The 14,732-nt window shown below is 44.4% G+C and overlaps 1 protein-coding gene across 4 annotated transcripts in view; it reads right to left on the reverse strand.

The window, feature by feature from the left end:
* SYT16 (synaptotagmin 16) overlaps positions 1-14,732 on the reverse strand; it is a 62,232-nt gene that overhangs the window by 22,760 nt on the left and 24,740 nt on the right. The window contains exon 2 of one of the 4 annotated variants that reach the window (XM_088057807.1): positions 12,467-12,592. The exons of 2 other annotated variants lie outside the window; for them this stretch is intronic. Coding sequence is in view for 1 of the 2 variants with exons in the window: in XM_088057806.1 (XP_087913932.1) it covers positions 8,709-8,727 (19 nt within the window). In the remaining variant the exon portion in view is untranslated. Of the gene's footprint in view, positions 1-8,708; positions 8,801-12,466; positions 12,593-14,732 lie in introns of those variants that run through there. One more of the 4 variants, XM_088057806.1, reaches the window with a different exon arrangement.

A 14,732-nucleotide genomic window follows, 5' to 3' on the forward strand; every position in this document is an offset into this window, starting at 1 on the left:
TAAATTAGCACCACACAGCTCATTAACCAGCAAGAAACATAGATGAAGAATTTATATGTGCCTGTTACCTATGCTGACCAAGGCTATGTTTGCTATGTGAACTCCGAGGAATCATTCTGCTTCTGTGCAAAAAGAAAAATTAAAATTTAAAAAAAAATTAAGAAGCATGTATTTGCTTTGAAAGAAAGAAATTAGATCCCTTCTTTAACCTGTATATAAACTCATGATGAAAGTTAAGAACCTGTTTAAATATAGTCCAGAGGAAGAAAGGATTTCAGGATGGACCTAGGTACCTCTGGACCTGAAATCCTCCTAGCTACAAGCAGTGATTTTCCAAACCCCTTTTCCTATAAGACAGCAGAGCTATGGCTTAGTGGACCTGAGGCACATTTGCTCTCACACAGCAGCAATTCTTTTGCCTGGCCCCCGCTACAGCCCCAGTTCCAAACCACTCTGCAGTACCCCTGAACCCCTTGCACTGAGACAAACCCACAGGGACACCAAGCAGTGCTCCTGCCCCTGCTTATTTTGAGATTAGCCACCAAAAGAGCACTAAAAAACTTCACAGAAGAGCCTCAAAGGAGCAGAATCATTATCTAATTACAATAAATCTAAACAAAAATGGCTTGTAAATTTTAGGGGTTAAAGAGAAAAAGGATCTTCCATTTCAAGTGACATTATGCAATCAGGCCAAGATTGTTTAATTTACCACATGCTGGGTAATAGTCTGAGAAGGCTCCATGTTTCCAGAACTAAAATGGGCTCTTTATTAACAGGGTGATTTGCAGAGAGGCTGTGGGCAGAGCTGGCATTCGAGCCTGTTCAACTCCCCAGAGCATCCTCCAAACACTTCCTTCACACTGTGTGCACTCCAGGATCTATTCAGCTTAATACAGAGACTTTTTAACAGGTGAAAAGTTAAAGCTAAATGAGTCCAAAGTGCAGACTCTCATGACAGTGAAAACAGAAGCCGAGGGTCAAGGAAACTCTCCTGTAAGAACACGATGTGAGAAGACTCTGCTGTATGCCAAGTCTGAGTGGGAGAGAAGTTATTCAGGGCTCTCCAAGATGCTCAGCTCCGCTCTGTGCCTGACTTTGCTATAGATTTTGGATTATGTAACAAATGAAAACTACCAGCAATATGTGTAAAAGGTCTGTTGGGAGTACACAAGGAGAAGAGAAGTCTCAGGCAAAGTCTGAACATGCCATGACCCCAGTCTGGACTCAGCACTTCCAAAACATCTTTCATCCTTCCCACTCAGAGGATCTGCTCAGTGTGTGATACACCCTTGGGACACAGTGATGGCTTTACATCCACAAATCTTTATGTTTTGTGATTGTGGCACCAGTTAGGTACCTCTGAAAATAAAAGTAGGATCAGTTCTGCACTGTGTTGTACCAGAAGAGCTAGATGGAGAGACATACCTTCAAATATTCTAATTGGAGGGTGAATTAAATTCAAGCAATTATATTTCAAAATTAAAACATTCTATTGAACTAAAAACAAAGGGCACTTTTATGGCTCTTCCCTCTGATGAACTTCTCCAGATTCTCGAACGTTTTCAGGTCAATTTTCTAAATAGCTGTGTTTTTAAATGTATTTCATCTCTGTTTGTACAAAAGAGTCATTACATTAGTCCATGGAAGATCATAAAATTCTTCCCTTCTGTGCCATAAATTTTTAGTTTCTGACATTGCCTGACATTTGGCGTATGCACTGGCAAATGATACAGCATAATTCATTCAATGTTCACCTTGTGTTTGTGAAGATGTTACAAAAGGAGACATTCAGCTTCTGCTAAAAGGCTTGCTAAAGAGATAACTTAATGTGGCACAGATAAAACATAATTGCAACCAAGTCCTTTTGCAGCTGCAGTCTTTACTCTGGAAAAATTTCCAATAAAAATCCATGAGAATCCATGTGGGTTAAGGAAACAGAATGCAATAGCAATATGCAATTAATGGAAAGATCTTAATGGTCTTCAACAAAGTCGTGGACCTGGACACTCCCCTCTAAGTATTTTAGCTGCAGGTAAAATCAGGAAATCAAATTTAGGAAGAGAGGATGGAAGAACTAGGACTTGTTCTCCACAGCAAAAAAAACATCTCTGTGTTGAGGCTACAGATCTCAAGACTCCAGCTTCTTCAACCTTTCCCCATGCAAGCAGCAGCTCTGCATCCAGACACCTCTGTCCCATGCTCCTTGTGGCTGGAGGGCAAGTGGCTGAATTTGGGTCTACACATCTGCTTTTTATTCAGATGCTTCTGATCAAAAACTATGTGACACAGAGGTCTCAAACTGCTTAATCACATCATGCTCATTGCCTGAAGATGCTGCCTGTTCATCCTCCTCCCTGTTATCTCTTCACCAGGAGAGAAACACAACTTGGGCTTTAGACAGTCTGCTGCTCCTGGCCAAGGAGCCAGGACACAGCACACTTCTGACTCTCAGGTGCACCCTCTGGGGAGGGAACATGACCAAGGATTTAGGGAGGGCTGGGACATGAACTTGAGGATCACCTGCTTCTTCAAACCTCTGGAAGGCTTGGTGATGTCATATTGTGTCAGCATCATTTACACATTATTAACCCTGCTCAGCTCTGCATGTTAACCTACTTTTTCTTTTTTTTAATGAAGATACTTAACAGAGCAAAACACAAAGTCACAGCACACAGAAAAACCACTTGTAAAATCATTTGCATGTGCAAAAACGAAGTAGTAAATAAAGGACTTGAAAACTTTTTCACGCTTCTGTTCCCCTGCAGCCCCTGCTAAGGTGGAGGGAAGAACTTCTCTTGTGCAAAAGCAGCAGCTCAGGTGTGACCTGCTCAGGGCAGAGCCACAAACACATAAATATGGCACGTGGCTATCAGGCACTGCTGGCTCCATCTGCCAGCAGCAGATGAGCTCTGGGGACCAATGTAAATGATAACCTTTAAAAGTGAAGATAAGGCATTTGAGCACGTCCCGGTGCTGCCCCTGCCCTCCTGCTGTCACCACGTGTGGTGCATGGGGATGGCTGTACCCTCACCAGCGCTGAGCACCCTCCAGATGGGGGAAGGAGGGCTCAGGACATGCTGTATATTCTTGTCCTGGCTCGGTCAGGATGGAAACACGGTGACATTTTGCTGATGTCCCTGGCAGCAGCAGCAGGGGAGCACAGCAGCAGGATGCTGGAGCGCTGCGGTGGCAGCAGTCGCTGTGCACATTCGGGTTTGGGTGTGAACAGCCCAGCTGTCGAGGGTGGTCAGGCCACTGCTCACTCTGCAGCACGAAGGGCATGGTTTGGTTGCCAAGACTCTCTTTGATAATCTCCATGGCAAACCCCAGCAGCTGAGCAAACAGGTGGAGAGGGAGGCTCTCCCGTTTTGGGAGGGAAAGCACCTTCCTCCACCTCAGACCTAACATCAGCCTCAGGTGAGGGAACTGGGACCTGCTTTTACAGACTCTGCTAGGTCTATTAAAAATCTGCAGTATAAACTTAATGGCAAGTGCTGTCACAGCTCCATAAATCTGCTGCACTCCTCCCCCAGGACAAAGCACCAAGTCCAGCTGATCCCAGCAGAAGACAACTCCTTTCATGCCACCACACTGGTAGGTTTGACCCTCTTGTCTGGTGTGCCACAGTCTGACAACAAGCCTGCTCTTCGTGCTGGAAAACTGCTCTGAGTCGTAGGAAAAAAGCTGTGTTCCTTCTCTGATAAAAGTGAAAATTTTTTAAACATTAGTTTGCAAATGGTTGGTGACCAGCTGCTGTAAAATTTGATTACTTTTACTTAAGCTATTAAAAATAACCTTCTTTGAAATTTTCTTAGATAAAAATTATTTCAGGCTGTAATAACCCCATGGCCTAAATGTGATCTACTCAAATAATCAAAATACATAAAAATAAACATTCATTTTCAGCCTAATACCTTCATTTCTACTTGCAGTTCATGTAAGGTCTACAAAATTTATCTGATTGCTCAACAAATGCTATAAAGTTCTGTTAATATGTGTATATTTTTTGGGTGATAAAGATAAAAATAAAAAATGACCTCAGTTTATCAAAAGTCCACGTTACACTCAAACAACTTTCTATAAATCTTGTGTAAAATAACATCTTTAGTGATTAAACCACACCTTTCACCATTTTCTCAACTGTAACATTAAAATCCTGGGTCCATGGGTGTGAGGCTGTAAACTTAGATAAGTGGGCTTTAACAGAATGTGAAATTCTGATTACCACAAGAAATTTTGCAAAGGCCACTTGGATGCAGGACTCCTGGACAGCTCCTGTCAGGACACTGACCCACCTGCAACCCCCTAGAAATCACAGCAGAGCCCTTTGCTAAGAGAGGAGGAGAAGGCTGTGGGGATGGAGGGGAGAAGCTCGGCATGGTGTGATATATTATTGGCTGCTTGACTTTGATTTCAGCTTCCCCAATCCCCAAGGCACAACTGCATCGCTTGTTATGACAGTGGCTGCTATTCCTCACAAACATTTGGAAGCACACAGGCTAATTAAACGGTGGCACTGGGGAATCTGCAGCAAAAGCCTGATGTGCCTGCTGCTGAATCGCTGCCTGAGCAGCGACAGCTCCCTGTCAACTTAATATCTCTGTATTAATAACAGTAACTTAACCCAGGGGAGAGGAAAACGATCACCATTCAAACACACAAGTGGCCTGATTAGCAAAGGACAAGGGGGAAGCATTTTCTACATCACCATGGAAACTTAAATAAAGGGCCCGTAATTACAATCTAAATTCTGGAAAGATAATGAATACATCTTGAGATCTGCAGATGTTGTGTAGCACATACATATTTCTAGCAACTTCAACTCAATTACTTCTATGCAGCATCTGTTTTACAAATCAACTTCCCACTGCTCATAACGAGGCATGTGGGATTTTTAATTTATTTTTTTCCTCAAAGGAGACAGTGGGGGAAGAGGAAGGGTGACCCCTTTTTTCTGGAAAGGTATTTCAAACTACCACTATTTATTTAGAAATTTCAAACACCCAATCAGTTACAAAGTTAGCTTACAGGCATCCAAATACACCAAGCTAAAATGCATGAAATAAATAATTCAAGAATTCTCTGTGGTGTTACCAAGTAGAAAGAATAACTCATCATTTGCTCTAAGCTTACCCAAGGAAAAAAAAATACTGAATAAAATACATCATGTAGGTATGAAATACAGAGGTACCGAATACATCTTGTCTGCCTGCATGTTAAAAGAACAACAACAAACAACAGTCATTTTGTCAGAACAATGGAACCTTTCCAAATGCCAAATTTCTGGTCTTCCTACACATTTAATGCTGCCTTTCTGCATCCACTTTTGTCTTAGAGATTTTGGTTCTGCTCTATGGAAGTCAGCGAGAGTTTCAATGGGAACATCACCAAGCCCTGAAGGAAGCAAGAGTTGTACACAAAAAAAAAATCATTTGATCACATAACCAAGACAATATCAGTACATCCATGCATAATGCATAGACTCAGAGCATCCCAGGAGCACCCACTGCCATGTTCCTTGCTTTTGCAGAAGCAGCCACACAGGCCTGGCCTTAAAATTTTCATGATCAGGATGACAGAGAGGAGCAGTGATCTGCAGCAGCTCCCACCTCAGCAAAACCCAGAACTGCACACAGAAGGAAAAGCTTTTCTTTGAAAAACTGGAAAGGTCTGTGGCAAACGAGGGACTTGTTAAAGCATCCCAGGAAAAGGAGGAACATTTTGTACAGGGAACACGCAGCAACACACACGGAGCTGCAATTCCTGGGTGGCTGCAGCTCTGTGGCAGTTCTCAGTCTGGAGCCTTCTTCTTCCTGCTCATGCTCTCAGCCCCTTGAGCTGGGAATTCAAACTGGAGCACAAAGAGCAGGACCTGCCTGAATTAGGCTTGACTAAGGAAGAGGGCACCCAATCCAAGCCATTCCCTTAGATCCCAAATGTGTTAAAAAATGCTGGAGTAAACCCACGCTTCTACACACTGACAGGACACCCCTGACTAACACACACTGGTCATTTACTGCTGAGGGGGATTTCTCCTTACACCATCCCTCTGTGTTTTCACTCCTTCCTGCCAGGTCTAACAACCAGGGAATATTTGGTGTCCAGTGCTAAAGGTGAGGTTTGCCCCACTCTGCTGAGTGCCAACATCCAGTGCCCTGCTTTTGCTTCTCCCTCTGTCCTCACTCCATGACCAAATCAATTAGGGAGCTCCCCGAGGTGAGTTTGTGTGTTTGCACATGATACAGGTGGAGAGAATCACAACTTGGAAACCTTTGTACCAGGGGATATTTACAACAAAAATCATTTTTAAGAAAAGAGAACAAAACAGCAAGAAAGAGAGTAATCAGAAAAAAAAGGACATTTTTTGGCTCTAACCACCTCTACAGTGGAACAATGCAGCAGTCAGAGCAATACACACCAATTCTGCACACAGCTGTGCAAAGAAATAGAGGACTGCCCACAGAAAACAGCATGAAAACCAGCATATTTTCCTGTTGTTTCTTTCCTACTCACAAAATTGCATTTTAAAAATAGGAACATGGGATTCCACATCAAACTGGCTCTCACTGTGATGCCTAAGGATCTTCCATAGCTGTAGGAAATGGCAGCCAAGAGACTGAACCACAATCATCCCCAATTTTCCCAATCACCTACTTTACATCTTACACGTGGAGCAAATATGAGTCAGGCTCCATTTGTTCTACTGGGTTCTATTAACACAGGCCCAGGATTTGTGCAGAAGTGGAAGAAAAAAGGAGATTACACACTGTAGGAGACACTGGGAAGCCAGGAAAACCCCTGGTGTGGATGCACTTACACCCATGAGTCAGCCTGCACCTCCCTGACAGCTCAGGTTGGGCTGTGTGCAGGAAACATGCAGCTGCAGAGGCAGAAAAGCACCTTCTGTCAGCAAATGTCACCTTACACTGGGGACACTGCAGGGCACAGGTGGAGCTGAGTGTGCTCTGGGGTGTGGGCCTGGAGATGCTCATGGGCTCAGAAACTAAACAAACTGCTGGATGCCAGTGGCTGGTGAAGTAGAAAACTCCTTTCCTTCCAACAGAAAAAGGACTTTCACCTCACCAGTGTTACTTTTAAGACAGTTTTCATACCACAATGGGTTGAATTCCTGCAGGTTACCCATCCATCATCTCTTCTATTTGTTCGTTTGGCTTGGATATGAACTTCTGCTGATGCAAGGGAGTCAGTTCCTAAACTTCCTCCATTATGTTTAAGGAAGTTTCTCTGGATTGGCACTCTTTGTTTTTAGCTATCAGAACTCAAACTGGCCAAGGAAACATCCAGAAAATTCGGGTCACTGACTTTGCTCCTCTTTAAAGCGGTTTCACCGCTCCACAGGAGACCCAGCGTATGCACATACCATTCACAGCACCCAGCCATCAGCTTCACACCCACAAGCCTTTGTTTGCTGATTAACAGTGTGGAAATGGACTCCCTCAAAAAGATATTTGTTTGGATCTGATACAGAAAACAACTGCACTGCAACGAGGCAGATATTTATTTTCCCACTGATTTTTCTAATTGAAACTTTGTTTGCTGCCAGAGGGTTGATTCACCACAGTCCCCCTTTACTGTAACACCACAGCACTCCTGGGAAAACCACCAGCTTTGGGAGCAGCAGTGGGTGGGGATGTGGTGCAGCAAGGCTCATGTGCCAAAGCTGTCACCCAAAAGGGACAGCCCTGAACTCCTGCCCTTCCCCTCTTCCCTTTGTTTTGGTTTCATCAATCCCATGGCCAACTCACCTGGTCCAGAGGTAACAAGGAAGGGGCTGCTGGCCCCAGTTTGAGGCGAGAGGCTGGGCTCAGTCACCACGGTGGTGAGGCCAGGCATGGGAAGCAGCTCAGCTGTGTGACAGGGGAAGGATGTTCTACCCCAGCTGCAGTTTTACATCAATAAACGGCGATCGCAAAACTCAGGCCCAAGGGTTTTGTAGCTGCATTATTTATGGCAAAAAGTCTAACCCCCAAACTGACCTTGAGACACAGAACTCCAGCAAACCACAGGGCTCTCATTAATCCAAATTCAGGGCTTTCTCTCCAGCACCACCTGTCTCATTATTTGCTACAAAATACTCCCACAACAATTATGCTGTGTAGATCGAGCAGGTTTGAATCCCTCTCAGCCTGAGGAGCTAAATTCCTCCCCACACCCAGCTTGTGGGGACAAGTCCTCATGAGTCCCTCCAGGGATGCTTCATCTCACAGGGGTACTGAGTTCTTGAGTCAGAGAAGTACCTGCCTGGACAAGAGGGAACTTTTAGGTGGTGCAATGATGCCATGAGAGCATCAGTTATTTTCATGGTCACGGGAAGGGAGTTTCTACAGATTTTGCTAAGGACTGATTTAAGATTCAACCCAAGTCATTTGTGCTGGTCTACAAACAGGTACTGATCAAGTGTCCCTAATTCCATTTGTGGAAACTGCACAAGAATCCCACAAACAGCATCTGTGGAGGTACAGCCCAACCACACCCTCCTCATTTCCTTCAAGATCTCCAAAGCCCAGCAGTGACATTCCCTGTCTTTGAAACTACACAGTTTTACCTTTACATGTCTGTAATCTCCCTATTTGCTTTCATTGCAGAAATTAATTTTCCCCTTGGTTACTGAAACTACTTGAGGAGCCTTTGAGGCTCGTCCAAATGATGGCTGCTGCCACCAGGTCATTACAACAGCCAAAAATTACCTGGGCACAAGGAAGTCATATCCACACCCCTGTCTGGCAAAGGGTGAAGATCAACAGCAGCTCACTTTTTGGCAGAGTGATCCCATCTGATATAAGCTTACATTAGTGGGTTTTGTGCTGTTAAGCATTGCAAAGAGGCCAGGAGGGAACAGGGATGGATTATCTGTGCTTCCACCAAGCCCCTGGAGGCCAAGATAGCAACAACTGCAACAGAAAACACACACACACACACAAATTAAAATTAAAAAAAAAGAGACAAACAGTACTACTGTTTGTGTCAGCACCCAGAAATACTATGTCCCAGCTCTGCACAGAGTGCTGCTAGTATTGCCTGCACGTAACCTCCACCACAACACAATGAGATCATTCACACCTGCCTCGCCTGTAGTAGGAGAGGGAAGGTGAGGAGGCAGGGTTTCTAGGAGAGAGGCAGCATTTCCCAGATGCTGCCAAGATGCTGTTTATTGGTAAATGAAGTCTCTTGAGTCCTAAACAACCTTCCCAGAGGAAGACAGAGTCGCAACTGCCATATGGAGAGTGGGAAGAGGATGTCACTTAGCAAAAGTGGATCAGAAAATACATGCACAAACACACACACTCACACACAATTTGTTCTGTAACGGCACTGAACGGCAAAATCCATTTCAACCTCTCAAATAAATCCTTCTCTATAGAGCTTATGCAACCTTCTAGATGACAAGAGCAGATGACAAGTACTCCTGAGCAGAGCATCCTTCCCCGTGCCCCCGGGGAGATGGGCACGAGGAAGCTCTGCCCACCAGACAAGGAACTTGGTGAAAACCCAAACCCCTGGTCTACTGTGGGCTGACAAAGACTCTGTGTCTAAAACCACTGTCTGAGGATGAACAGCAATGCTGACAGGCCCAAGACAGAGCTGGCAATGGCACCACCTTTGAGAAACTGTGGCTTGAACCTCTGTTTGGCTTCACTTTCCCAGCTGTAAAGATGATGTGCCACAATCCCCCCTCCTTTTGGGGCTGTTGTGTTCTCTCATCGCCACTCATGTGTGACATCCTGCATGGAGATCCCTTAAAAATTGAAAATTTAAAGAGACTGAACTGCAAAGGAGTACTTTAAATACAGGTAGGAACATTGTACCATCTTCTCAAGGACAAAAATCTGTGCACAAACACTTTGAGTGGTTGTGAATTTCCCATAGAGGAAGAATTCAATGCAAACTCACATCTGCACTTCAGAATGCCACGGGCTTGTATCACATTCTTCAGAGACCAGATGTATGTCCCCAGTCACATTTGTGCTTTGTCCCACTCAAGCTTCCAGGAGTGTTTTCTCTGAAGTGTTTTTGTCCACTGTCTGCCTCTGCTTTCATTCCCTTAGTCCTCATGGTGGTATTGAGTCAGTGTAGCCTCTTTAAATGTGCTTCTTGGAGTACAGGCACTGATTTTTATGGGGTTATATTCTGGCTGGAGCACTGGCTGGCTCCATACCCAGACAGGTGATAAAATTCATAAACACTTCACTTCTCAATAAGGAGACTGGCCATCTATCTATTTTAGTCTCAAGTTCAAGCAGAAATGTAATTTATCCATAATCAACATCTTTTTCTTACAAGTATATTTTGCTATATGTGTTTATAGGACCTAATGAAAGCCTCACTTCTTGCCCAGGATTTCCTGCCCATATGAAGGGTCATTTACTGAGGTCAGGAGTGTTCATATAGAGCAGAAAGAATAATTTCCTTTACTACAGCAATTACTGGCAAAAATCAATGACCCCTGTTAAGCTGGAGGCCAAGGCAAGTAAATACAACAGTGCTTTCTAGATTTTAGAATTCCCAGAGCCTCAGAGGTGTGCTTCCCCTCACACACGTGCTGAGGGAAACTAGCCAGCCTTCTAGGCAGGGGTGTCACACTTCCTGGCATTCCAAGGTTACAAAAATTATTTTAGTGCAATAGAAATGCAACCTTTAGCTGGCACTGAGGTTGTCCAGTTGATGGGGGAGAAAAAAAATCTCTGAGGGCTTCTTGCAGTGGAAGTGCCACGCTCACCTGTCCATACACCAGTGCTGTGAGCAGCGTCAGACAGCCTGGGAGACTTCCAGCACAGCCCTCACCATGCAGAAATAGTTCAGCTCTCACTCAGAAGGCTCAGCTCTGCCTCTGTGTCTGTCCCCGTGCCTTTCTAGGGCAGTGTCTGGTGAGACTGACAATTTAATGGTCACTTTGGCTTTTTATTTGCAAAGGACAACAGCCCTGAGGGAGAAGTGGGCTAAAGCCCATTTGCTTTCGCTGCACAGTCATTGCTGTTCTTCACTTTTTTCATTATTGCTGGTTTTTTTTCCCCTTTAGATTCATGCTGGGAAGCAGAACTGGCCACCTCTACCCTTCTACTTGCAGTGCACTCCTTTCAGATGTGGTTTCTTGCTCCACTGTTTGTTGGTTGGGATTTTTTTTTCAGTTCTTAAGCCAAATGTGCAGTGATGGATCTGGCAGCCACGCTCTTGCCAGCCACCCCCAGTCAGCTGAGCAGCAGTGGGGGGATGCAAAGGCTGCTCTCTCCCTGCTCTGCACTGTGAGACAGTTTCTCTGTCACAAACACTGAGGTTAAACAGTGGACAAGGGTCTGAGACAGCAGGTTCATCTGTTCCTGCAGAATTCACACGATTTGCCGCTGGTGGCAGCAATCTGCATTCAGGGAAGACTCTGCCTTGCCATCATTAACTTCTTAAACACCTGGCACTGCAACATGCCCTGCTGAGCTACCTTCTCAGTATTAAACCCTGGATCAAAAGCACCCAAATAAATAAAAAAAAAAAAAAGAACAAAAAAACCCCCAAAACTTTTCCTTGCATTTGTTTGAAAACTTGTTACAACTTTACTACCATCATTTAATTACAGACCAGCAGTGGGCAGCAGCCAAACCTGCACCCTTTAATTGATTAACCCTGCAGGTTAATCTGCCTGATTAACCTGCCTCATGGTGTCTGATGGACATTTGACTTAAAAACCCAAGAATTTCATTGCTCAAACAATTTATTAGATCCCTAAGCCTAAAATAGGTTTTCAGTAATGTGTGCTGCTTCAGAGCCTTAGAAAATCTACTCTGGGAGCCAAGAAACATTTCCTAAAAGGCAAAAATGGGATCAAAAACATATTTGATAAAAAGGAGAAGGAGTAATGATGGTTTTTAACCACAGTGTTATTTTATTTCATCTCAGAAGCATGCTGTCAGTTTAAGAGAAGGGAACATCTATTGGATTTTATTTTGCATCTCTTTTAAAACAAAATTATCCTCACCTAGGGCTGCAGGGATTTTTCCCCCTAAACCAAATAAACTATATATTGGAATGACCTTGTAACAGGTTTTTGTGGCTCTTTAATCACTGGTGGCTGCTAAATGAAGCATATCTATTTTCTCTTTTACATTACTATTGGCAACCAGGTCTTCACTTAGTGCCCAGAAATATTTCCATGGCAACAAAAAGCATTCAGCATTGCTACTGTTTTGTGCCAATTTAACTTTAAAATATTCTATTGTGGAGAGAAATATGGTACATTACGTGAAATAAAGTCAAGATGCAATGTTCTGAAAAGAATACAAGGATAAACAGGAAACATGTATTTTGCAGGAATGGGGGGGGGAACTGCCAAATGGAAGGAAAAATGTTCAAAGCTCATTTTGATGCTACTGAACAGCTTTGCTGAATGTCAGCAAGTCCATGTGTCACTTACATTGTCACTTAGGGTTAGGTAAAAAGCTAACAGAAATAAGGATACCTCGAACATCTTCTCTTGATCATTTTAATCCATGACTGAAATTTTAAGTTGCCAGGGTATTACAGTCTCTCTGCATGTCTAGGTTACCATCAGAGCAGTTCACACTCTTGATGTTAGAGAATGAATCTAAAGGAAAAAGAGGAAATAAACAGTTGAAAAATAAAATACAAAGAACACATGTGTTTTGGAAGTGGAAGTTCACTTAGAAGAGTGAAACGAGTTCTTCCACATCAAAGGGTCTGTGGAAGACATTTTCAAATCACAGTTCAGGACTTTCTCTCCTATTATACAACTTAGTTCTGAGAGAAAAGGGTATCAGTTCCCAGCCCTCTAGCCCTCAAACAGCCAACTTTTGTGACTGTGAAGTCTTGAGACCATTGGATGGCCCTTGTACAGTGAATTGCAGAGGTAAAAAGATTAAAGTCTATCTGAGACGATTTGGAATGACATTCCCCAAGTGCAAAAAGCTGTGCAATGCTCCCTGAAGTGCTTGGTGAGGAAGCAGAGAGCTCTAGGACGCAGCACTGTAGGTGCTGGGAGCTCTATGGGACCAGCCTTTTAGTCCAGAATGGCTCCAGGATGGCTGGGGAGCAGGAAAACCAAAATAGATGGAGAGAGCCAAACAGCAACTTGGTCAGTACCTGCTCTCACCTGGACAGATGAGCAGAGGGATGAGCTCATCCCTTGAGCTGCAGGGATGGGTCACTCTGGCATCTGTCTGTCACTAAGTCTCTCTCCCCAGGAAGCTCCATCTGGTCCATCACCCACTCCTAAGAACCCTCTTTCTCAGGTGTCCCTGCAGGTGACAAACAGCTCTGACAGGGACAGCAGCTCACTCCTGGCCCCCATTTCCCTGAGAGCTCACCACCTTCCCTCCCACCCACTGAGCAGGGCCCAGGGGCAGGAGCTGCCCCAGGAATGATGCATTTGGCAGCTGGTTGACCCCAGGAATTGCTGTGAATTGCTCCAACATGTTGCCCCTCCTGAGGCACAGGGGCGCAGGCTCTGCAGGAGACAAGGCTGTGCCCTAGCACTTGTCCAAGAGGATCCCAGCACTCCCTGGATGGACAGCTGCTGCCCTGCTCCACGACCTCTGTGCACACACTGCTGACACAGTCCAAGCACACACAGCAAACCCAGCAGCGCTGGCTCGGTGCCCCAGACAAACCCTGGGGCAGGATATTGCACAGGCAATGTATGGGGGCACCAGAAGGTAGGGCTTGGGCTCCCAGAGATACAACTCTGAGACCTTTAATCTGAGAGCTGGCAATCTTTCATTTGGAATTCAAAACAAGCAGTCCCAGTTTGGGAGGCAGAACAGCTAGACCAAAAGCGCTTTTTAATTATTTACTCCCTGGCCATAACAGAGTGAGAAACAGCAATAAAGAAAACAGCTAATTTTATAGTCATTAAAGAGCACTGTCAAGGTTTATACCCTCTCAGTCTGATATTCCTGTTAAATATGAAAACAAACAGGCTGATCTTCCACAGTCTGCAAAGAAAAGGCTAAATATGTAATCCTCCCTAGAAGCCAAGAGTGAAGAAAAGCTCCTGGTCATAATAAAACACACATTTTCAAGAGCATCTACCACCTGCTTAAAAAGAAAAAAAAAAAATCAGATATTTGAAGCCAAATTCTGTAGATCCTCAGTGAGTCTCAAGTTCTTCACCAGCTCCATATTGTAGAGCCCAGTTCCCCCATCCTCTTTCCACCCTTATCCCCATTCCTAGGATGTTTGTAAAGAGCAGCTTTATGCCAGCAAGACCCAAGGATGGTGTCAGCAGGCCTGCAGCTTTCCTGGGTGCATTCAGGGCCTACATCAGAGCTCTGTGACCCAGGAAAGCTCCAGCCACACTTGTGGTGGCATGGAGTGAGCACAAGTCATGTGGCTGAAACTCAGTTCTGGGCCTCAAAACACTCCTGCTGTCATTTAAAGATCAGAAGTCATAGTTAGGCCTATTTAAAACTGCAAATATCAAACTCAGTTCTCCTTCCCATAATCTCCTGCCTGCTGTCTCTTCAGTCTTGTTTGAAAAGCCTATGGGGGTGGTGGGAGGGAAGGAAAGCGATTTGGGAGCCTTTCATCCATAAAATCATGAGATACGGCTGGCTTTTTAGTACAGCATTTCACAGCACATGGCACAGTAACATCTTGAGATTCCTGGCACAAAGAAACAAGGTTTGAGATTACTTATATATATATATATATGTGTGTGTGTGTGTATATATATCTTTAATAGCAATGACGCAAAGGCAGATGGTTCT

This window comes from Pseudopodoces humilis, chromosome 7 (assembly GCF_049639895.1).
Source record: "Pseudopodoces humilis isolate 2021_Gansu_Grassland_sample_001 chromosome 7, ASM4963989v1, whole genome shotgun sequence".
NCBI lineage: Eukaryota > Metazoa > Chordata > Aves > Passeriformes > Paridae > Pseudopodoces > Pseudopodoces humilis.